Source organism: Ahaetulla prasina, chromosome 3, assembly GCF_028640845.1.
Source record: "Ahaetulla prasina isolate Xishuangbanna chromosome 3, ASM2864084v1, whole genome shotgun sequence".
NCBI classification, from domain to species: Eukaryota; Metazoa; Chordata; class Lepidosauria; order Squamata; family Colubridae; genus Ahaetulla; species Ahaetulla prasina.
The window spans coordinates 48,926,651-48,951,269 of NC_080541.1; the positions used below are offsets into that span (position 1 = coordinate 48,926,651).

The 24,619-nt window shown below is 35.4% G+C and overlaps 1 protein-coding gene across 1 annotated transcript in view; it reads right to left on the minus strand.

The window, feature by feature from the left end:
• RP1 (RP1 axonemal microtubule associated) overlaps positions 1-24,619 on the minus strand; it is a 255,964-nt gene that overhangs the window by 198,463 nt on the left and 32,882 nt on the right. The window contains exons 4-9 of the mRNA XM_058177836.1: positions 10,333-10,496; positions 8,352-8,438; positions 6,597-6,729; positions 5,118-5,269; positions 3,167-3,245; positions 1,768-1,843 (exon numbers count right to left, since the gene is read on the minus strand). Of these exons, the coding sequence (XP_058033819.1) occupies positions 1,768-1,843; positions 3,167-3,245; positions 5,118-5,269; positions 6,597-6,729; positions 8,352-8,438; positions 10,333-10,496 (691 nt within the window). The remainder of the gene's footprint in view (positions 1-1,767; positions 1,844-3,166; positions 3,246-5,117; positions 5,270-6,596; positions 6,730-8,351; positions 8,439-10,332; positions 10,497-24,619) is intronic.

Genomic DNA, 24,619 nt, shown 5'->3' on the forward strand with positions numbered 1-24,619 from the left:
GTGTCGACCTCTGCCCTCCTGCCAACACCATCTGCGACTGGTCAGAGAGATAAGAGGAGAACCACCAATAAACGGGGCCACCCACTCCCATCCCCCCGAGCCGTCGCAGCAGGATACCATGGTCGATGGTATCAAAAGCCGCCGAGAGATCTAATAGGTCTAGGACAGAGGAACAACCCATGTCCCAAGCCCTCCACAGATCATCAACCAACGCAGCCAAGGCCGTCTCTGTGCTGTAACCAGGCCAGAAGCCGGACTGGAACGGGTCTAGATAGACAGTTTCATCCAGGTACTGAGGGAACTGTCGTGCAACCACACTCTCAACAACCTTCGCCGTGAAGCGAAGTTTGGAGACAGGACGATAGTTAGATAAAATGGCTGGATCCAGGGAAGGCTTCTTGAGGAGGGGCCTCACCACCGCCTCTTTCAAAGCGGAAGGGAAAATACCCTCCATCAAAGAAGCATTAACAATCCCCTGAAGCCAGCCACGTGTAACCTCCCGGGTGGCCAGCACCAACCAGGAGGGACACGGGTCCAATAAACATGTGGTCGCATTCAGCCCCCCCCCCAGTATCCTGTCCATGTCCTCAGGAGTCACAGAATCGAACTCATCCCAGATGGAAACATCAAGACCAGCCTCTGCCATCTCGCCCGGTCCTACCCAATCTGCGTCCAACCCTTTCTGAATCTGAGCGATTTTATCTTGCAGATACTGTATGATCATCAGGATGTTTGTAGTCTAATTGCTGTCTTACAGATAACTGCTGAAACAGAGCATTTAAGGGCTTGACACAAAAGTGCTCATATGTTCAGATCTCAGTGAAGTCAAGAAAGTCTTCCCATGAATAGAATTATCTTTCTAACAAAGAATAATCAACTAGCCAAGCTTTGTTTTCAAAGAATGTGTGATAACAGAGGGGTGCTGTTGGCCTGCCAAGAGAGGGCAATGTGGTACATCAGATTGCAGATCTTATTTTAGAAGCCTGCTGCCACAGTTGAATATTAATGTAATTTGTGTATCATGTAGAGTTTTACCATCTGCAATACCGGTTCACATATCTCTGTGAATGCACATCTGTACTTTAGATCAGGAGTCTCCAACCTTGGCAAATTTAAGCCTGGCGGACTTCAAATCCAGACTTCAGCTTTGCTGGCTGGGGAATTCTGGGAGTTGAAGTCTGCCAGGCTTAAAGTTGCCAAGGTTGGAGACCCCTACTTTAGATGTCTTGCATTTTGATACTTATTTACAATTTTGTATTCAAAGCCTGGAATGCATGAAGCCCAAGTAAGAGGTACTCTATTGTGGCTAAAGTTTAAGATGTATGGCAAAAATGAAAAAATATGGCTATTTTCTCAAAGTGTTTTAAGGAAGAATTGAAAATGAGAATGCCACATGGGATTTAATTTGAGCTGACAATTTTTTTTTCTCATGATAAAACTTTCAGCTGTTTGAAAGTTCAGTTTGACAATTACTGCAGGGCTGAGGGACAGGTGAGAATGATTTTTAAGGAATCTGAGGCTGAAGGGACTTTGTTCCTTAGTGCTTGCCTGCTCCTCATCTTTCTCAAGCATCAAAGAGTTGGAAAAGTCAGCTCCTGGGACTAGTCAGCTTCAGCTAGCCCTGGAAAGCTCCCTCATCCAGAAGGACCTTCAATTGTCAGCTTCTTAGCGCTTTGCTTTTCTCTTATCTTAGCCTTCCCAATCAGATATAATGTAAACATTGTGAACTAGCTATTATAAATTTTAAAAATAATAAACTGAACAAACCTGTAACATAGGAAGATATAATCTGAGTTTGTGATAGGATCCTGGACTACAATTTTCTCCAGAAACCAACCATTTCCTAGGTGAGAAGATAAATATTCTATTCTTAATAGTGAAATCAAGTCAAGTATGTTTTAATATCACTGAAATCTCATGATAGCTCTGTGCTGAGTCATTCTCAAGTGCAAGCTTACATACTTGGTAAAAGAGCATCACACAAACTTTAGCCATTTTTTGTATTACATTTAAATAATGCATACAGTGCTGCAATATTCACTTGCTTGCTTATTTGTTTATTGTATTTCTTATCTCTAATTCAAGACAGCTGTGACCCCAGAACAATTTGCAATATAAAGTGCATACCTTTTTAGGATGATAAATGGAAACTATACAAATGTAGATTGTTTACGGAAAGTTCTAAACTCTTATGTGTCAAGGACATATAACTTATATTTGTGATTGGCTTGTTAGCAAAATCAGGGTAGCCTGACAGTAGAAATCTGGGCCTTAGTATCACAGGTTATGTAATATTTCCTGCTAAAGCCTGCCCAGATGCTTAAAAAAGTGTAGAACATTAAAGCTCATTTTCTAGTTATAAAAGATTAGAGCAATTTCATGCCTATTTTTCTTGAAGGAGGTTCAGAAACAAATAGGTTTTTCTGGGAAATGGTAGATATTAACTTGCATGGTCCTAGAATGCTTGGGCTTAATACTATCTCTAATTATCCGAAGAAATGTATTAGCCCACTTTTTAAGATTTTGTAAAGCATCGAAAAGCATGCTCAGGTATTTGGCTATGTGAACCACACTATCTGTCCCAATGGTCTTACCATCCATTTTTCTGAAGGAACATACAGCTTTCTAAATACCGTTAATTTCTAAGATGCAATTTTACCCTTCCTTTGGTTTATGCGTAAAGCATTGAATGCACAGTATTCTGCTGCCTACAATTATATAGCTGCATTTTACTTTTGAAAACCAGTTTATTATTCTTATACAAGTATAATGTATAAAATAAAAAATAAAAAAATAATTTCTAATAGTTAAGAATCATTGTTAAAGAAATTTAAGAATGGAATAGCTTGAACAAGCTAAATTAAAAACTGAAATTATTTACAAATAAAATAACAATATAATTATTGAAAAGACTTTCTATATGGAGTCTGAAAAAAATCATCTACAAAATGTGCATATAATATGTAAAAATTTAAACAATGTTTATTTTTCACAGGTATCAGAAGCAGTGCTGGGGAAGGATGCGCAGATCTCCCATAATTTGCTTTCCATAAATAGGTACTACTTTTTATTCAAAAATCTTTATTCCTAAACTCCTAATACTCGTATGAAAAAAAAAATCATATTCTTTGTCATTGAAGTATATAAATATTTTAAAATTTCTGACCTGAGCCAAGTCCATTGTGTCCTATAACAATTTTATATAAATGTCCAAGGTGCACAGCTTCAAGTGAGAATGTATTAGTCTGCAATCAAGCAAATAACACACATTTAATTTTAAGAATTTGTGTTTGTCTTCTCTCATTCTCTTTCAAGTAACCCACATATGTAAATGTGAAACATAAACCCTAAATAAGTTTCCATTCATATTAAAAGAGCAATGGGAAAAATACTTTTAATCAATTACTGTTAAATGCACATGTTAAAAAAATCAGTAAGACATTTTACTCCAATTAATTGAATTAAATTATGACAAATCATTTTTAAAGCAACAAACACAGACTAAAACAGCTTATAATTTTCTTTAAATTTAGTTTCTACAAGGTTATATTGCCTCAGGCTAACTTAAGGAGTGAAGATAGCATGGTCACAAAATTGCTACATTAAAGCTAAATTGACTTAGCAGTGCTGGAAGTACTTATTTTTCATGCTAAAAATTTAAGATGCAATTTCTTCTTTCCCCCCAGAAATAACTGTTCTGAACATTTGCTGTAGTTTTATATGTAAATAGATGTTTAGCACTTTTATGCTGTAAAATACTAATGGGAGTCATATCTCTTTGACTAAAAGACAAAGAACAGGCATAATCATATTTAATCCACCTTCCTTCCTAAAATATATAGGAGTGTGGGCATGTATAATTCTATGAAGTTATTTTGAATAAATTTTGTTTGTGATGCAGATCTATACAAATTAATAGCCGTTGCTGAATTGTGAAAAGTGTTATATTTACATGAACTCATATTTATTTTGCACATTTATAATGGTGCTCAATTCAAACAATGTGACTTTGGCAAGCGGACAAGAGAACATTGACAAAAAGGTAACTTATGTTGTTCAAATATCCCAATATATAAAATGGTGAGCCAAATGGAAAAATTAGAAAACAAAAGTGGTACTCAATTCAACTGGACCTATATGTCTAGGGAAAAAAGACAAAAAATACATTTTGGGCACAATGGCTGAGCAGTTAAAGATGCTAAACTTGTCAGCTAGAGAGTTGACAACCCAGTTTTGAGACCTGAGCTCCATAAAATAGGATGAGCTCCCGTTACTTGCGCAGCTCCTGTCCACCTAGCACAGGGGTGTCAAACTTGCATTGTCATGTTGTCGTCATGTGACATATTGTGACTTTTTTCCCCTTCGCTAAATTGGTGGTGGACATGGCCCGAGTGTGATGCATATGGCCTGCGGGTCACGAATTTGACACCCCTGACCTAGCAGTTTGAAAGCATGCAAATGTAAGTAGATAAATAGGTACCATTTCGTTGGGAAGTGTTCCATAAGCCTCAACCAGAGGTGGTATTCAGCCAGTTATGACCGGTTGTCACAAACTGGTAATGGAATTTTTGAGTAGTTCAGACAACCGGCAAATACTACCTCTGGCTGGCCCCGCCCCCGATCTATTTGCTGCCTCCCGAGTCCCAGCTGATTGAGTCCCAGCTGATCGGTTGGGTCTTCTTTTATTACCCTGCACAGCAGAACAGAGCTGGAAAGCAGGTTAGTGGGGTGGGGAAGGAATAGAAATTTTACAGTATCCTTCCCCTGGAGTGAGGTGGGAATGGAGATTTTGCAGTATCTTTCCCCTGCCATGGCCACCAAGCCACACCACAACCACTAAGCCATGCCAACAGAACTGGTAGTAAAAAAATTTGAATCCCACCACTCAACATATATCCATGCTGGCCACATGAGCATGGAAATGTCTTCAGACAATACTGGTTCCCCTGGCCAAGAAACAGAGATGAGCACCATGCCCTAAAGTTGGATGTGACTGACAGGGAAATCTTTACCTTTTCACCTACATTTCAGGTAAGAAAATGGCTTTCATATATATTATGTATACCTATTTGACAGTGTGTTCTATGGGAAGAGGGCATTTACTTTAATTCACTCACTTGTCCTTTCATGTGTTTTTGAGACTTCATTGACCTATGCAGCTGTCGGCACCCTGTATCACCTTTTTCTCCATTGATTGCTATGTAAACATCAGCTTCTGTCCCAGCATTCCAAAGATCACCAGTTACTACATGCACCTTGTACATTGCCACTGAAAATAAAAAAATACAGCAATTTACCAACATTATGCTCTGTGTACAATTACCTTATACTGCTGTCTCAACATTTATCAATATCATATTTATTCATTGTATCTAGCTGACCAGTTAAAGTACATGATTCTGGGTGGATCACAATTAAAAGCAATTAAAACATGGATACATTAAAATAAAACATGTAGTGGTTAGAGAACCATAACAAGTCTTCAACATACACAAGAGATCAGTTCTATTCCACATATGGAACCCTAGGCTCAGGCACAGAACCAGGTCTTCAAATACTTATAAAAGGTCAGTAGTGTGTGGGCCAACCTAATTTTATGGGGATGATGTTCCAGAATGGAGCTATCATGACAGAAAAGGCTTTTCGTTGAAGTCTTGTCAATACTCCTTGGATGATGGAAAATGCAACCTGCTGTCCTACTTATCTCTCCTACCACATCAGGCAGGACAGAAATCAATCAATCAATCAATCAATCAATCAATCAATTTGTCCCTGAGGTTGAAACCTGACAAAATAAATTATCTGGAGCTGTGTATCAAGCCAAAGACAAAACTAACTTATTCTTTTTCTCCCTCAGTGGCCAACCCAACTGCTAATCACGTTTACCCACTATTAAGAGTCTTTCATGGTGGGAAATTAAATGTATCAATCCCCTTAAAAGTAGGTATTAAATTGGCAGCCATCTCTATATCTTGTGGAAAAAATGTTCTTTGGGCTGTATAAATAGTTATTGTCAAGACTCTTCTATATTTGGTTTCAGTGGATGATCCCAATTTTTAGTAACTGATTCTCATATAGGTATTATTCCAGTTTTTTCCATCCTTTTGACTATTGTTGCTCCTTGTTTTTCATTGATACATTAACGGTCTTTTTGAGGTGCACTGATTATGAAGCATACAGAATGCTAAATGTGACTTATGTAAATGACTTATCCATTTTATTTGTTGTTCCTTTCCTAACACTCCTCAACCCAGAACAAATATTTTTATCTGTAGGAGCCTAGCTGTAGGAACCTATTCTGTTCTAGTCTGTTCTATATGGTGCTGCATGCTGCTTGAAAAATTGTAGATAGTCTATGCATATAGAGGTCTCAATGCCTCGACATTGGTTAATATGCCAGGCATCACCAAGGAATTTCAACATGTGGCAGTATCTTAATTGTGGCACATTGCATTATTGCCTTTGAAAATTAGTAACTGCAAAATTTATTACATATATATAATTTAAATTTATATTTAACATAAATTCTTACACAAAAATATCTTGAAATTACTCAATGAGCAGAATTGAGCAATCTTCTTATTCTGGAATCTTACCTGGAAGAATGGGCTGCCCCTGATACAAAACGGGAAGTTCCTGACTGATTTCACCTTCATCTTGAGCCTGCGTCAGCCATTTTTCAACAGAGAAACCATATTTTTCCCCTGTAACAAGATTCTGCAATTGCAGCTGAAAGACAGACAATTGAATCTAGATTATTCTAAGATCTTTGCAAAAATGGAGTAGGGCTTTTTGTTATCACACTCCATTCTTAAGCCAATTGCTGAACTTCTGTTTTAAAAAAAGACTCATTTTTCACACTCATTTTAAAGGCATGGTATGAATTTTCCACGTGGAATGTAATGCAAAGGTTACATATGCTGTTTTGGTAGTATATGAGTATGTTTGCATGTGTTTTTGCATGTATGCTTTCCTATAACTGTGCTTAGAATTCTAAGAATAGAACAGGATTTTGCATGTCCAAAGTGAACAAAATGCTTTTACTCCATGCCCTGAAATATTCAAGAGACCCTAAAGAAATGTCAAGCCTATTAATTACATTCTATAGCAGTGAAAACTTTTCACTGAGTGACTATATGAACTTTACACTTAAAACATGATTAGGATGACATCCAAGTTATTTGTGTTTGGCTGTATGTATCAGTGGTGGGTTGGTCCCAGTTCGGTCCAGTTCTTGTGAACCGGTAGTAAAACTGGCAGAGGCTCCGCCCACCCACCCAGACGTCATTATGGATGATCTGCACAGCGAGCAAGCACTCTCCCATTGCGACCAGTAGTAAAAGTAAGTAGAACCCACCCTGGTATGTATGTATGTATGTATGTATGTATGTATGTATGTATATACATAAAAAAAGGGACGCAGTGGTTCAGGGGCTAGGATGAATCAATCGAAAAGGTCGGAAGCTCAGCGGTTCAAATCCTTAGTGTTGCCGTGTAATGGGGTGAGTTCCCATGACTTGTCCCAGCTTCTGCCAACCTAGCAGTTTCAAAGGCACATAAAAATGCAAGTAGAAAAAATAGGGACCATCTTTGGTGGGAAGGTAACAGCGTTCCGTGCACCTTTGGCGTTGAGTCATGCAGGCCACATGACCACGAGACGTCTTTGGAAAGCGCTGGCTCTTCGGCTTTGAAACGGAGATGAGCACCGCCCCCTAGAGTCAGCAACGACTAGCATGTATGTGCGAGGGGAACCTATACCTTTACCTTTATGTATGTATGTATTTGTGCATGTTCATAAAGATTTTTTTCTCTGCCCAGCAGGGGAGAATAATTTATATGGCTCTAATTGCCAACAAATGAAATATGTTGATTATCCATGTTAAGATGCTCTCTCTGAACTACATGTTCCAACCAGAGTCCTTAAAAGACCAAATTGGGACAGAGCCTCCTGGAAAACACCTATTTGTGTGGTTGCTATGAGTTGACACTTATTTAGTGGGACATAAGCAAACAATCAATAATGCAATGTCATAGCTCATTCAGTGTTACTGATATCAGTCACTGTCTCCAATGATTTATCCTCTACTTGAAAATATATGGCAAACATTTCTTTCAAATACCTGACCATTCCTTAAATTTTCATTATTTCAATCACAAAATCAGAGACCAACATACTATATACTAGCATTCTGGTCATATAGCCCATAGTATGTTCATGACTGATATTTTGGGTGATATTTTCATTTTTCTAAACTTTTCAAATCCAGCAAGGGTTTTACAGTTTATGCAGTTCATTTATCATTAAAGTGGCATATAGACCTAAATAAATAAATAGTATTAATTTATGTCACCTCTTTGCAGTGCCAGGCAGGGGTTTCTCCAGAATTATTATGTCCTATTCGTATTTTGTATAGATCTCCCAAGTCTTCCGTGTGAATCTGTTCGCATAATATAGCAAACCAAATAGTAGATCATATATCTTTTTGAAAATAAATATGCTACTATAACTTCTTTAATTATATAAGGTTTATAATACTTTTTCAATCAAAACACTTTTAGGGAAATTCCAGAGGAAAAACCTCTACATTTACAAATGAAACTATGAGGTTACTTTGAATTTTATTTCATACTAAAGTAAACCTAGATAATTATGTATCTCTTTCCAGCATGTTGCCCTCAAAAATCTTAATGATCATAAACTTCAGATTGTAAAGACTGAAATATAATGCAATCAAACAGAAACTCTAAGACCATAATTGTGAGGAAAGAGTGTTGACTAGAATAACATTTGACAGTTATTCAAAGACTTAAAATGATCATTTTAGAGGCCAGAATTATTTCAGCATATGAGGATTAATAATTAATTTCTTTTATTATAGCAATTATTGTTCAGTTTAATCTACATTTTTCAGGAACTAAGATTTATTAAACTCAAAATTACACAATTATGTTTGTGTAGTCATAAATGATACTGTTTTGACAAAGCACGAAATAAACTCATAGCTTTATGGGCTGCCAGCAGCTGTATTTCAATTTGCATCTTTTTTCATCTTCCTATACATTTGACTAGACAAAAGACAGTCAGCCAATGGAATTCCAGAAATATTCCATTTCTGATTCCTCCTTTCTTCTAAAAGTTCTGACACCTCCCTATTTGATCTACTTGTCCCTTAACAACAAATAGCAATATCCAGTGGTGGGATTCAAATAATTTAACAACTGGTTCTCTGCCCTAATGATTTCTTCCAACAACCAGTTCACCAAACTGTTCAGAAAGTTAACAACCGGTTCTCCCGAAGTGGTGCAAACTGGCTGAATCCCACCACTGGCAATATCTATCAATAAATGGGCTTTAGCTGTATTACTATCTTCACTAGATTTATATTCAGGAAGGGACAATGGGAGATACAGAACTTTGTGCTGGTGTGTGTTAGTAGTCAAAATTTCCTTCAGGTTAAAAAAAAAGAGAGAGAGAAAGAGAAACATCTGAAATAGATGTTCAAGCATACTTAAGTTCAGATAAGTAATCTTATTTTTGAAAAAAAAAACTTATTAGGCATTATGATATACTTTCAGTTACTGTTGTATATAAAATGTAATCACTATTTACAGTAAAATAAAAGTTTGAAATGGTTTCTTCTCTTTCCCCAACCCAACCTGTGGAATGGCCTAGATGCCCCATTCTTTTGAACAAAAGCCAGTTACCATCTCTTTCTTCTTTTGGTAACAGACAGACTGTATTTTTTACCATGTGAGAATTAGCTCTCACAAAAGCAAGCAAAACTAGTCATTTGAATGAGTCCTACCAATTTGTTTATACATTCTTCTCAAGTAAATCCCAAGCTAAGAATCAAAGAGGAAAAACAGTAACAGAACTTGTATTCGTTGTAGCTGTTGTTCAGTTGTGTTACAAACTGAAGCAGCTACATCATTATGAGATATGGTAGCACAGTGTTTAGAATGCAGTGTTGCAGGCTGACTTTGCCCACTGCCGGGAGTTCGATCCTGACTCAGCCATCCATCCTTCCGAGTTCTATAAAATGAGAATCCAGATTGTTGGGGGCAATATGCTGATTCTGTAAACTGCTTAGAGAGGGCTGTAAAGCACTGTGAAGCGGTATATAAATCTAAGTGTTATTGCTATGATTGCAATTAATATAATTTAAATAAAATTACTTGGCTCAAGTCTTGTGGTAGTTGAAAACAGAAAATGACCCAATGATACGAAATGATACTGTTTTCCCACACAGTCACATATTACTAATATTAAACAAATAAGAATGTTTAATTAAATGGCATTATTCTAAATTCTTGTTATAATAAATACCTTACCATGAAAGTATCTGTGCTTCCTCTTTCAAATACCTTTTTCTCTTCCCCATATAGAAAGACAGCTCCTGAACTGCCTTTCTCCCCATATAAAGTAATATAAACTTGCGAGCTGGTTCCTGAAGATGGCTGGTCACTGGTAAAAATTACTACCTTCCATTTCATAGCTAAAGAAACATAAAAAAAATATTTAAAACTACATTGTCATGGGGAAGATCTTCATCCCTGTGAGATCAGCTCTTCCCTAAATCAGTTCTAAGAGACTTGAACTTCAAATTACTTATCTTTCTTTAAGGTTCTACTACACATTTAGGCACATCTTGGTTTATGGCAGCTGGCTTATTATTGGCTGTTTTATTCAATGGTGTGTATTGAAGATTGCTTTTATTTTATTTGGTATACTTTTAGGGGATGAAAACTGTTTAAAACATACAATTATAACAATATTTAATAAAAGTGAAATTAATATACAGTTTGTGAAAATAACGTACATAAAAAATTTACTTCCTGGATTTTGTGGATTCCATATCTAAATTATATTTACAACAATAGTAAGAGTGATAATATTAATATTAATCCCTTAATACAGTGCATAAATTAATTTAAAATGACAGCACTTACAATAATAAAATTCAGGGCAGTGTCATTTAAAAACATAAAAATTCAATATCTCCTTCAATAACTAGGAAATAAGATTAAACAGTGTAAAGTGTGTCTCTAAAGCATATATAACAAGACAATCCCAAATATTTATCAATACCTGCTGAAAATGAACACCAAATAATCCTTAGAAGTTGATACAGATAAAGTAATTTTCAGTTCAAGCTATATAAATGCGGAGTCTAAGTTCACTGTCTTTTTACTCAGCATTCAGGTATTGCGTAGAATATCAATAAAGGTTTCATCTAAATACATGCTTAAGAGTAAACAAAATTTAGAAGATCTTTTCTTTGTTCTCCTCCTTTTCCCCCCTTTGGAGAAGGAATCTGACCAATTAAACCAGTTTTTCTTACACAAATCTCTTTTACCATAAACCTGACTGGAATTTAAAACAGTCATCTTTATTTGTGGCCCATCTTCTTATCTTCTCTCTTAATTATTCAGGAAAGAAGTCTGTCATAGGCAGTTTATATTGGTTCATTTGTCCTGATACTTGTGCCTCAATAATGACTTGCATTATTATTGATAGCAGCAACAAATCTGCATAGAATTATGTTTTAATAAAGACTTTTCTTCATTGTTAAAATGCAGTGTTATGCTCATTTGTTAATCCAACAGAGCAGTATTAAAGAAAGAAAAAAAACTGGTTTCTAAACTTCAATCTAGATATCAAAGATAAAGGAATATTTTGTTCCTTCCAAGTAGTTTGTACTTCTTTTGGTTCTCTGAAGGTGGAAAATAATTGTATCCTTGGGCGATTTAACTGGTACTACTTAGTTAATATGTCTTAATACAAAGAATCCTGAAAAATACAAAGGCTGTGTACAGCTGACACACAGGTTTTATCAAGCAGTTCTAAACTGTTGCTATTGTAATAAATAAGAAATTTGCTTCTGCTTATTGTTTTTTTCAGAAACACCACTTGGAATAAGCAGCTTTCCCTATTTGTTCTCATAACTGTACTTTGCAATATCATACAGAAAATGGCCTTTCACATCTGAGCTGCAAAAAAGGAGATGCTGCAAAAAATTGGACATCCACTAGATGGCAGCAAAAAGATGCAGAAAGGATGCTGAAAAATAAATACCCAAAGACCATCTTGATTTTTGCAACCCAGATCTTGTAGCCCTAACCATACATAAATCATCCCTTTCTAGTGTTTCTCTGTAATATAAGAATTGTCTCTATAAGACTGAGAAAAAATAAATAAGTTAAACCGCACCCAAATTTCTCATGTTTTAGATTTCTGATTGTCTTATTATTTCTCTTTCTCTTTTTTTAGTCAATAATTCCCATTTTTCCAGGAGAATAACAAGTGGCTCCAAAACATCCCTCTGCATATTCAGTTATTATAGTCAGCAGGTGATGTAGTTGTTAAGGTTCTGTGTTCTGACCAGGGTGACCCAAATTCAAATCCATTCCATAAAGTTCAAGTAATTTTGTATCAGCACTATGTCGGACAAATCTATCCACAGAAGATAAACAGTGAGGGAGGGAATTCTATGAGCATTGCCTTGAATTTCTCGAAGGAAAGTCGAAGGACATCATAATCCATACCTATTAAAACTGTAGGACAGAACATACTCAATCCATCACTAAGTAAGTTTGATTTGTACCTGTACCAGTGGTGAGTTGCTCCCTGTTAGCCCCAGTTCAGGCAAACCAGTAGTGGCGGTGGCAGGAGGCTCCACCCACCCACCCAGATGTCATCAAAAACGCTCTGCCCTTGTGCAGAAGTCCTGCGTGCTTGCAAAGTGAGTGTGCATACATACCCGTGTGCTACTGATAGCAACCCGGTAGCGCCGGGATTTGAATTCCACTACTGACCTGTACAATGTTATAGGTAAACCTCTTACTATACATATCAGTGGAGTAATATTGTATCTAGTTTACTAAACTATCTTAATGTTATCGAGTCAAAAATGGTGAAAAAAAATTTCTATTAATGAGCCCAAGAAGAATGTGAGTAGTCAGATTGTTCCGCATATTACAGGAGTATTTGCTATGGGGACATCTGCCACACCAGACCTCAATGCAATTACAATTTTTATATGATTAAACCAAATCCATGCTGAGAACAAGATCAGACATCTGATTCATGTTTACTATTGTACTCTAATAATCTCAACTGGAGCCTATTTTAGTCTAGTAAATATAGATTCACACATATAAACTCAATTACATGGTTAGTCTCTAAGGATATATTTTATTATCTCTTTTCCATAAACTGAGAATAATAATGATTTACATCTTGCAAAAGCAGATGCTGAAAAAATGAATTAAGACAACTTTGATGTACAAAAATCATTCCTAAAATCAGCTACCTGTAATGTCACCAAGCTTGGCATTGGCCTTCAGTTTAGATTGTTCACCTCATAAGCAATTTAGGACTCAGATTAATCAGAAATTCTTTATTTTACTTCATTCAGTTATATCACAACTTCATAATAGTAATTCAGTTTATTGTTCATAGTTTTATTATGCAGGACACTACAGTAAGCTTAATGATATTCAAATTCAAATTCAAAATATTTATTACAAAGACCAGTACAATTAAAAATACTTAAAGAGCATATAATTGAAAGTTTAGAATAAAATAATAGCAAATAAAATCTATGTTAAAATCATACTTTGGCAGCCTATCTATCAGTTATATGTAAACAAGAGCAAGGCCTAAGCTATAATGTGACATTAATCCTTAAATTGTGAAACCCTATAGTTATTAGGTACTAAAATACAACAGAGTGATAATATCAAAAGATATGGTGCATTAATTGTATAAAATGGTTATAATGGATTATTCATCAAGTTCCAGTGAATCTTTAGTGCTGTTGTGCAGAATCTAGTTATCTGTGCTGTGACTACAAAGTTTGTCTTTAAGCAACCACTGAAGATAAATAGTATCGGAATGGCCAGCTGCCTATTAATTAATAGGAAAATAAATTTTGCTCAAATGTCTCTATAAAAAGAGCAGTGAAGAAGGACGTGTCCATAGGATTCCATGTCTCCAGAATCACAGGGACAGAGTCTTTCAACCAATGATATTCCTTTATATTTGCTGTCCAAGACGGCAAGCTTAATGATAAACATTGTTTTAACAGAATGTACATTTTTATTTACACAAAAACAAAGCTACCATTGGTTCGTCAGGAAATATGAACCAGAATAACAGCTACTCAACTTATACTTTAGATAGGATTAATAAGGCAGAGGGATATGAAACTTATTATCTGGCTATCTCTCTGTATCTATCTATGCATCCATCCATACAAATTTAGACACTACAGTAGCCAAATTCTTAAGGACACGGGGCAGTTTAAAAATAAAAACCAACATATGGAGAAACAAGTAAAAAGAACTAGAAAAACAATATACTAAGTCAGCAAACAAACATAACAATGCTTCACCTCCCCCAACCCATCCCAAAGTCTAGGAGAACAATCAGGCTTACAACAATTATCTAACTATCATGGAGATGGAAGCTGTGCAAATCTCTGAGAGAATGTCATTCAAGAGGGTAGACGCTGCACACTTTCTGGCTCCTACAAGATGATACATTAAATGGATGGAATCCCTAGCAAATGCACTCTGCTTAATTGTACTGGACAGACAGAAGCAGTTGGGGCTAGGGTGGTCCCTCACATAGCCTATCTGAGTTGCCTTGGTTGAATGCATATAAATAGTTTCAGTTACATGATTCTGCAATCTGTGTTGGTTTAGATTGTTTTGATTTTTTTTTAGAATCACACTCTATATTTGCTAACATGTTTACTATATGGAGATTTATTGTAATATAAAAGTAGAATTCTGAATAGTAATGTGGCCTTTAAGCAGATATTCACTATTATGTGCATGCATGCATGCCTGCTTTTTATCTGATGTATTTAACATGATGCAATTCTCCTGGTGAAGTAGCTTCAATCACTAGGAACAGTTCTTTCTTCCTGATCCAACTTCTTCTCATGTTCAAATCTGTTCCAGACAACTGAGAAACTTTTGGACCAGATCTTGCAGATGACCAGAAGTGGGGCTATTGAGAGAGAGTTTCAGCAGGTCTGTTGTTTTTTCAGCACTATATTTCAAGATCATATACAATTTATTGAACAGAAGTATAATGTTTCATATACAAATGTCCAAAATATTTCATTGATATTTATAATGTAGAAAATAATATTTCTACATTTTCAGAATTTGCAAATAAAATGAGTACCCATTTGCAGCTTGTTTTCGTTCTATGTATGCAGGTATTTGTCCAACTTTAGAAATTTATTTATTTAAGAATGATTAGTAAGAGTCATATATTTAACTTTTAAAAGTAAGAATGGATTTTTTTCTGGCATAATCAAAACACTATGCATGCATGTTTTTGATTGCTTATGAGAGGAATGAAGCTGGGGACCAGTTGGTAAATGTAGATTAGCTCTATGGTCCTGCTATTTGTTGGATCTTCCCATGGTGAAGGAGAGTCATGAATGGACTTCTCCTTCATTTACCTGAGCTTTGATAAAAATTCAGAAATTCTTCTTTGCTAATTCTCCTGATCATTTAAAGAGTATTATTTATTCCAAGAAATATTAACTGATCCCATCCCATTTTTCCTCGATATTTCTTCAACGCTTAAAAGGAAACTTTGGAGAATACATAATATTGGCGATGGGCTATTCTTAAGATTCGTGTGAAGAAAGGCTTAAGAATGTACATCTCATTCAATTTAGGAAGATGGCAAAGAATATAGCAGTTAATGTCTGAAGAAAAAAAATGGCTACTTCGATAAACATCAAACTATCAAAATATTTCAGGTGTTTCTGATCTTGAATATTATAACATAAACAGCTTAATACAAGAGAATATATCTCACTCAGGAATGAGCTGTGGAGTTCTTGGTATTCTGGTTGTAGACATTTCATTACTTAACTAAGTAACATCATCAGTACAAGTGAATGAGGGATTACTGCCTATTTCTGTCTGTCTGTCATTGAATCTGTCCATGTGTTGTGAGATTTAAGGAATTTTCATCATATTTTCTGGTTACTGGTTGGTGTTTATGGATGTTAGTCTTCTGCCACATGCCTTTATAGTGCCTTTTGCAGTCTTGCATTGGATATTGTAGATGATGCCTCTTTTTTCTTCATGTGGGGGTACTGGGTCTTTTGGTTGATTTAAAACAGGGGTCTCCAACCTTGGTCCCTTTAAGATTTGTGGACTTCAACTCCCAGAGTTCCTCAGCCAGCTTTGCTGGCTGAGAGACTCTGGGAGTTGAAGTCCACAAGTCTTAAAGGGACCAAGGTTGGACACCCCTGATTTAAAACGTTTTGGAGGGCTTTGCTTGTTTTGTGTGGTACAATCATGCCAAGAGGTTGTTGCTTGTTTCTGAAATGTTTTTGATATATGGGAACATTGTACTTTATCTAGGTTGCACTAGTTATGCTGTAGTGACTACAGTCACTTTTTTAATAAAGTTGTATGGGTAGAGAGAGAGAACTTAATATCGACTTTTCCCCCCTTTAGTTTGAACTTCTACAAAATATTTAGCGTTTCATTAGAAAAATTATTATGCTTGCTAACAGCAAATACAGATATATTTTGCAACAATTACCTGTGAATTGAGGTTCTTAAAATTGCTGTTAAGAATAGCTTTGAAAGCAAAGGAATGAGGAAGAATTTCAAATTAGCATGACTGCTTTGGAAGATCTGCCTAATCAGCGGGAAGGGCTATTGAACTCTGATTTGTTCCTTTTTCAGTTAATGTCTGTAAGAGTCGTTTCTTTACTGCTAAGATTCAATCAGTTATATAAAGAACCAACTGAAGACTCCCAGTTATAAGAGAAATAAACCACTTTCCCTCTGCTGCATTGTAATTTTCTGAGTAAAAGACACAGAAGCTCTTCTCCCTGATGATCACTGATATATAATGGTTCTAATTTGAAAATTATTTCACTTGCTGGAATACTTGTACCACTGCTTTTTCATCTGAATTAATCTGCTATAGATAATTAAATTTGTGCTTGGAGGAAATTAATTTCAGTTCAGGAAGCTGCCAATACCTAAGTAGGGTTTTTTTTTTCTCTCTCTCACCTTTCTTCCCCTTTTCAATTGCCATCACTCTTGCCATTACCTAATTTCTATCTTGTTCTGCTCTTCTTCTCTATCTAATTTTTTCTTGCTTTCCAGAGGCAGCTGCTACACTTTCCCTTCAACCTATCCCCATTCATTTCTTCTTTGTCTTTCTCTGTCTCCTCCCACAAAGGAAGAAGAAAAACAGTGTGTGTAGAGTTTATTTCTGTGTGTAGAAAAAGAATGGTTGGTATCTGCAGAGGGAGGATTAATTCATTTTATTTTAAGGAGGTTAATTTTACTCAACAGTTTGATAAAATAGCCAGTTCTTAAATATATTATATATATTTATAATAATATAAATATTATACATATATGTGTACTAATATACACTCATGTATCACATTAAATATTACTGGATGACACAAGATTGTCTTAAGCCGAAAATGGCAGTGTTAAGTTGATAAGATGAACGTTTGTCTTTTGTTTGAGTGAATCCATTATTCAGATATCAATTCACCTACTTGTTATTTGCTCTTTGTCAACTACCATTAGGATATCTATCTATCTATCTGTCTGTCTGTCTGTCTGTCTGTCTATCTATCCATCCATCCATCCATCCATCTATCTATTCTGTATTTATTCACAGTTCTTCTTCTTCAATGCTCATAAAATTATGGAGTTTTGCAATTTAATCTTGAGATAGAAACAAACAACATATCTTTATTCTAATATTACCTGAGCTTCTTGGGTGAAAAATCTGCAATTTCTACAAAAAAGGTAAGAATGCTGAGAAAAATAAGCAACCCAAAGTATTTTTTGTTGAATGATGGTTTTTGTTTAAATATTAATAAAAGTTGCAAAGACTGAACACTTCTATCTTTCAGATATACAGTTATTTCCCAATAACTCATTTTTATGAAATTCTTTTGATAGTATTCATTTTGACTACTTGCTGTAAAATGTTCTAATAAAGGAGTCCTTTCTCCCCTAATAAATTGATCAACAGTACGTCTTGTGCTTTGATAGCTAGATAAATTATTACTGTGTTCTACAGTTATCCCATCAAGAGCATCACCTTTTCTTGTGCTACTTTCATGATTCTTGTATATCTCTGACTTTAATAGCATTTCTTTAGTAATCTTTGTGATACCATAGAGAGAATTTAAAGGTAACTTAAAATTATTACAATTTGTAATATCTAAGATGTTCTCAGTGTAATGTCTTCCAAATATGTTAATTGAAATCTTATTCATGCAGCTGATCTTCAGCTGATCATGGGGTTTGCTGAGTTTAATTATACATTTATCTTTCCCTATGGATTTATTTATCAAGTATGGTAGCCAGATTAGATTCTCAATATCAGATGCTTTTTGATAAGCACATCCTCTGATCTGCTCATTCAGTGGCTTTATGAGAGCTGTCAGTATGGGACAATGTTGTCCACAAATAGCATGGAGTCTATCTAAAGAATCTTGAGTCTCAGGCCTAGTCCTGTTTGAAGTAGTATTCCTAGTCGGCTGGGTCCGAACTAGTGTGTCATCTGTAATCTGATCCAGAGGGTGTATTCGATTGTTAGGTAATTTTAAATCGACCATTGAGAATGCTGGGGAATGGCTGTTCAGCTCTGTGCAACATTCTGAAGAAGTGTTGTATTCCTTCCTCTTACTTGGGCTGTTCTTGCATTTTATATCTGGAACATGAGGAAAAGGCTCTGAATCACTATTATGAGGCATGTTGAAGTAATTGCCTTCATTGCCACAAGGCCTTGCCATATCTTCCAAATCAGAAGATGATATTTCTTTCAATGCTGACCTTAGCTCCATATTCTGCAAATGAGAATTTGGAGCATCACTACTATGATTGTCAAAAAAAGTATCAGTTGATGTTGTATCCATATTGCCATACATTCCACTGTTTTCAGGAGGTGATTTTCTTATTAAATGGTTTTCTTTAAGAAGCCATTTTCCTTTATCGATCAGTATCCCTTCATCTTCAGCAATTTCGGCCTTAAACTCACTGTGTTGGTTAACATTTTGCAGTGAACAATCAGCATTATATGTTTCTTTCCCATTAAGGCTGAATATAGGGATTGGCAAAGTAGCATATTCACCGCTGATTGTATCTAAATCATGGTTATCGTATGATCTTAATGAAGAAGCTACTTTGTCTTCAGGCCATCCATTATGAACTTTATCACTGATTACATGTAAGGGAACTTCTGTATCTTTGGACAACATCTGACCCAAATATGGAGAACCAGGCTTGGAAATGGGTTTAAATGCAGTTTCTGCTTTACCATAAAGACGTTCAATAGTTCTTTTTACATAGCCTGTGTTGTAGCTTTTTTCATATATTGCTTCATCTGTACTTTCATCAGACAAATCACTAGAAGGCCTAGACCTGCTGTCACTTTCATCAGTTTCAGGTCGATAATCAGACAAATCAGATGTGCCAGGACTTCCAATGGTTTTTTTCAATTCTGAAGAAGCATTTGAATGAGATCCACACTCAAGTTGATTTATTATTAATTTCACTCTGGATTTCTTATCTTCAGTATTGATTGGAATTTGATTAGCTTCATAAACAAAAGGTTGTGGTGAAGTTATTGATAATTGCTCTGAAGTTTCCACTGAATAATCATTTTCCTCTAGATTATCGGTTGTAGAATTTTCTACATGAGTCTCATTTGTGGTATTTTTAATAGCTGAAGTAAGATTCTCATCAGAATGTTCTCTTTCGCATATTGATGTTATATATTTTTGCTCTTCTAAGCTATTTAATTCTTCATCATCTAATTGTGATGATTCTGGATCAAAAATCTGCCCATTAGTATGATTACTAGTGTTGAAAATAGTGATATTAGATTCTGCAAATAGCTCAGATTTTTCATTATTTAATGATGGATCGGGGATTTTTTCCTCTAACTCTTGCAATGGAATAGCCTCATTTTCTTCAAGAAAGTCTTCATTTGAAACCACATTTCCTGACTGTGCTTCGGTGCAGTTTAGATTTTGCATCACAGCCATTTCATACATATCTAAATTTTCTGCTGGCCTGCTGCATGGTTGCTCTTCTTCACAATTGCTCTGTAACTTTTCTGCTACCTCTTTCACATCTAAAACTTCTTCAGAATTTATACTGTCATTCACAATTAAATTCTCATCTGGTTTTTCTTGTTCTTCAGTGCCTGGTATATTTTTAGTTTCAATCACAGCAATATTTTCTCGGCAATATGCTAATTCCTGTTTTTCTATTTGCACCCCAGAAAATATTAAGCAGTTTGCTGTGCAATCCTGCATGTCAGATGCAGCTGTCATTAAGTTTTCATCTTCTTCTTTAGCTGCAACCTGTTTCAAATATTGTGATAGCATAAAGATTTCTGAACAACTGCAACTAGTTCCCACCATCTCATCTTTATTTATAAAGGGCAAACTTTCTTTCAGGTTTAGTAGAAACCAAACTAGCAGGAAATTGGATGGAGATCCAAAGAGAGAAGAAGAAAAAATATCTGAAAGACCATTTAAATTTTGGAGGCATCCAGTTTTGGTTTTTTCAAGATTGAAAATTGCTGATTTCAGCTTATGTAGCAGAAGACTATTTTTGCAATATTTCTGCTCCTCAGTACCTGGGACAGATCTTGCATGATCAGTTTCCTCTTGAAGCTTTTTTTTATATTTATGTATAATATCACACATGGAAAGTTTTGCTTTTTCCTGGATATCCGTTGGCATTAAATATTTGTCTTCATCTTTCAAGATCCCATCAACATTTCTTAAACAATCTGTGTGTGTTTCATGTAATTCTTTAAATGATTCTTCCAAAGCTTGCACTTCACTTAGATTATTTAATGTACTCGTCACTTTATCTTCAGGAATATTATTCTTCCCAGTTTCTTTACTTCCTTTATCTAAGAATGATTTTGCTGTCAGGTGATGTGATTTTTTGTTAATTGAGTTTATAGGAGCCCAGTGTTTACGGGGCCTCACAGTCTTTGGATATACATTTTGCAACCAGGTTTGAATGTAGTTTTCAAGAGACTGTTTTGTAATTTCATTTGTAAAGTCTGAATGCCCCAAAGTATCTAACGCTTTTGTTTCATTCAATACCTTGTCTATACTACCTGTAGCATTTTCAGATTTTTTCTTCTTTTTCACTTCTTTGTGTTTTGATGATGGTTTTATCAATTTAGTTGAAATGATCTTTCCCTTTTTATCTTCTGCCTTCTGACCAGTCCCTAAATCAGTTAAAGGCTTTAGTGAAGCAGGTGGTTGTTCTATTCTATTAAGAGGTTTACATGTCCCGTCTTTAATCTGTTCAAATTCATGTTTTGTGTTATCCTTTATTAATAGTAGATCTTCAGCTGTCATAGATTTGCTATTTTGGTGCGATAACTGACTATTTAGATTTTTCTTTATATTATCTTGTAAATCGTTCTGCTGGGATGTGATTGAAACCTGGCTACATAAATCACCTCTGGTGTTTATGGTTTTAATAGCACCATCAGAGTTCCCAATAGGAAATGCAAGCTCTCTTTTATGAATTGCTAACTGGGTAGGAGAATGATTCATTGTCTCTCTTGTGTTGTGAAGCGTGCAGGTGTTTACATTTTTCTCTGTAGTACCTTCAGTGGAAATGTCATATGAGTCCTTTGGGGAACTTACATTTTGTTTCACTATATTTAATTTATTCTTTTTCTTCTTCTTTTTCTTTTTGTCACTAGATGATGTAGCTTGGCTTTCATCAGAGAGGAGCGTAGCAGTAATACAATCAGATCCTGTTAACGTAGGAGTCATTGGAACATATTTACAAATTGTATTATTGCTTTTATGAGGCAATGATGAGGAACAATTGTGTATTTGACATTGTTCATATATAATTTCTTTAGTTTTTAACTGAGACCATTCTGAATGGTTGTTGAAGGAATTTAGTTCTTGTTCTGCAGCATCACATTTATTACATAAACACTGTATAGATGTATTATTCCTCTTTACCAAAGATTGTCCTTGTCCAATACTAGAATAACCTTCAGGTGTTAAACTGTTAAGTAACTCTTTCTCTAAAACATTATGTAATAATCCATCCTCTTCAGGCAAATCAGAAGACTTTTTAATTGTGCTTTTGCTCAACATTTGTTTAGCCTCTTGGTCAGTCTGAGTTTGATTCAGTGTATGATTATTGCATATGCCACTAATTTGAGGATTAGTATCATTTGTTATTTGGCTGCTAGCATGAGTAATCATACAGTGCTTAGATTTGGTTTTGCCATTATCCATTTCTTCACTGACAGAAAATTCACCTACCATCTTTTTTTGGACAGTTGTGTCTGATACCACTGTAACACTTTCAACTAATGCTTTCTTTTGTCTGACTTTTCTAGGCCCAGGAGTAGGAGGTCTACAGAACTTAAGTTTAAGATCATTATTTCTTTCCTGCCCCAACTCTGTGTCCATCAGTTGATCCTGCCAGACGTCATAAGTGCTGTTTTTCAATTGATTTGCAGAGTTTTGATTGATCATTTTTGTACAGATTTGCTGCATTGGGACATCATTTTCAGCAATGCTGAACTCCTCTGTGGGATTTTTATATGTCAAAATATTTAAATCAGATGTTTGATCTTCTGGAATGACTGCTGAAGTGCCAGCATGAGTAACAGTAGTGGTCCATTTTATAGTTTCCTTTTTTTTAACCTTGAATCGAACTCGCATCTCAACTGTCATACTGCCATCTTGATTAAGATGAACAGACTTTTCAATGTCATCAGTAAAATGCTCTTCCGGGTAATCTTCATCAGCATGCAAACAATTTTCTACTGTGCCCATGTCATTGTCATTGTTGGGTATAAAAGAGGAATCTGAGTTGTTATCATTGCTGTATTCCTTATAAGATGAAGCAGAGAACATCTCCTTTCTGGATCTTGAATCTACCTGAATCCCGCTCACTTTCAAGCAATTTATTGAAAGCACCCAACATGACAAGGTTAGATTAAAGTGTGGAAGATAGTCATCCAGCATAACCATCCATAAAAATAGCAGCAGACAGGTAGCAAAGAGGCAAAAGAAAACACACAAAAAACCATTGTTAGTACAAAACATGCAGATAACATTAAATTAGACAAAAACAAACAAAAAAAGCATTCCTAATAAAGGGGCTGCATATGCACTGAAATTCCTTTTTATTGATTTAGCAGTTGTGAGATTGCTACATAAATTGATATAATAAAATAGCTAATTATATAATATTCATCAAAATCTGGGATTATTTAAACTATCTGGGCACATATACATATGATTGCAAGTGATTCAGGAAAAAGTGCTTATAGGCACGTGGGAATGTTCACTCAGCATCTATTGTCAAGCTTTAAAGCAAACTCTTTTTTTCCTAGGATTGCAGCCAACTGTGGGAAAAGAAGTTGCCAACACATGAATATACTAAATTTCTTTTCTTTTTTTTCATCTTTTTCTAGATGAATTAGAGAAAGTATCTAAAAATTTCCTTGATTTTCTAACATATATCCTGAGCTGCACATATTTGTTTAAAGATCTAATTGATAGAGCTGGGAATTTTTCAAATTCAATTCCAGAAAATCTAACTCGTAATGTGTGGGAACATAGGCATGGTGCTTGCGTACTGGTCTCTAAAACAGCGGCACCACTTCTCAGGATCACTTAGTTGCTTTAAAGAGCTGGCAGATGCTTCGTTTAAACCCACAAGCATCCCAAAGCACCTCTTTGGAATCTAAAGTACTGCACAGCCATATTACTTAATGCCAGTAGTATGCAATTAAAGAATAGCTAAAATCAAATGAGAGAGCCAGTTTGGTGTAGTGCTTAACGCCCTGGGCTAGAAATCAGGAGACTGTGAATTCTAGTCCTGCCTTCGATCCAAAGCCAGTTGGATGATCTTGAGCCAGTCACTCTTTCTCAGCCCTAGGAAGCAGGCAAGGGCAAAACCCTTTTGAAAAAATTTGTCAAAGAAACGTACAGGGACTTGTCCATGCAATTTCCAGGAATAAAGATTTGTTTGAAGAAACAAAAAAAAATGTAAATATTTGTTACAAATTTTGTAAAAATCAATTTATCTGCTACAGTTACCCTATGTTATCCTTGCTTCCATAATCATCAGAATTCTGTTTTTAAGGACAAAAAGTGATTGAAAGATAAGGGAGACAAATTCTAACTAATGCTATGGGAAGGACTATAGAAAACAGGCTAGAGTGCCACTAAAGATGCTATTGTTGTCCATTTAATGTTGGTTTAACGTAACATTTATTGGCCCAGAGTTACATTTTGTACATATGAAAGATTCTGGACGGCAAGTAAAATCTCCAAGCACTGAGACAGACTTCATGTTCTTCTGTGTTTTCATTAAAAAAATTTAAATTCACTTTAGGTTATAGTTGGTCAGTCAGCTATAGAATGTAAATGTATTTTATTTCTCATATTTATTAATTTGCTTGTTTGTTTATCCACTATTTTTTTCACCTACTCAATTTTCAAGTTAGTATTCATAGTTGCCCTTTATAGCAATCAAGCAATGTAGATTGGGATGAAACAAAGTGCTTGACACATGACTA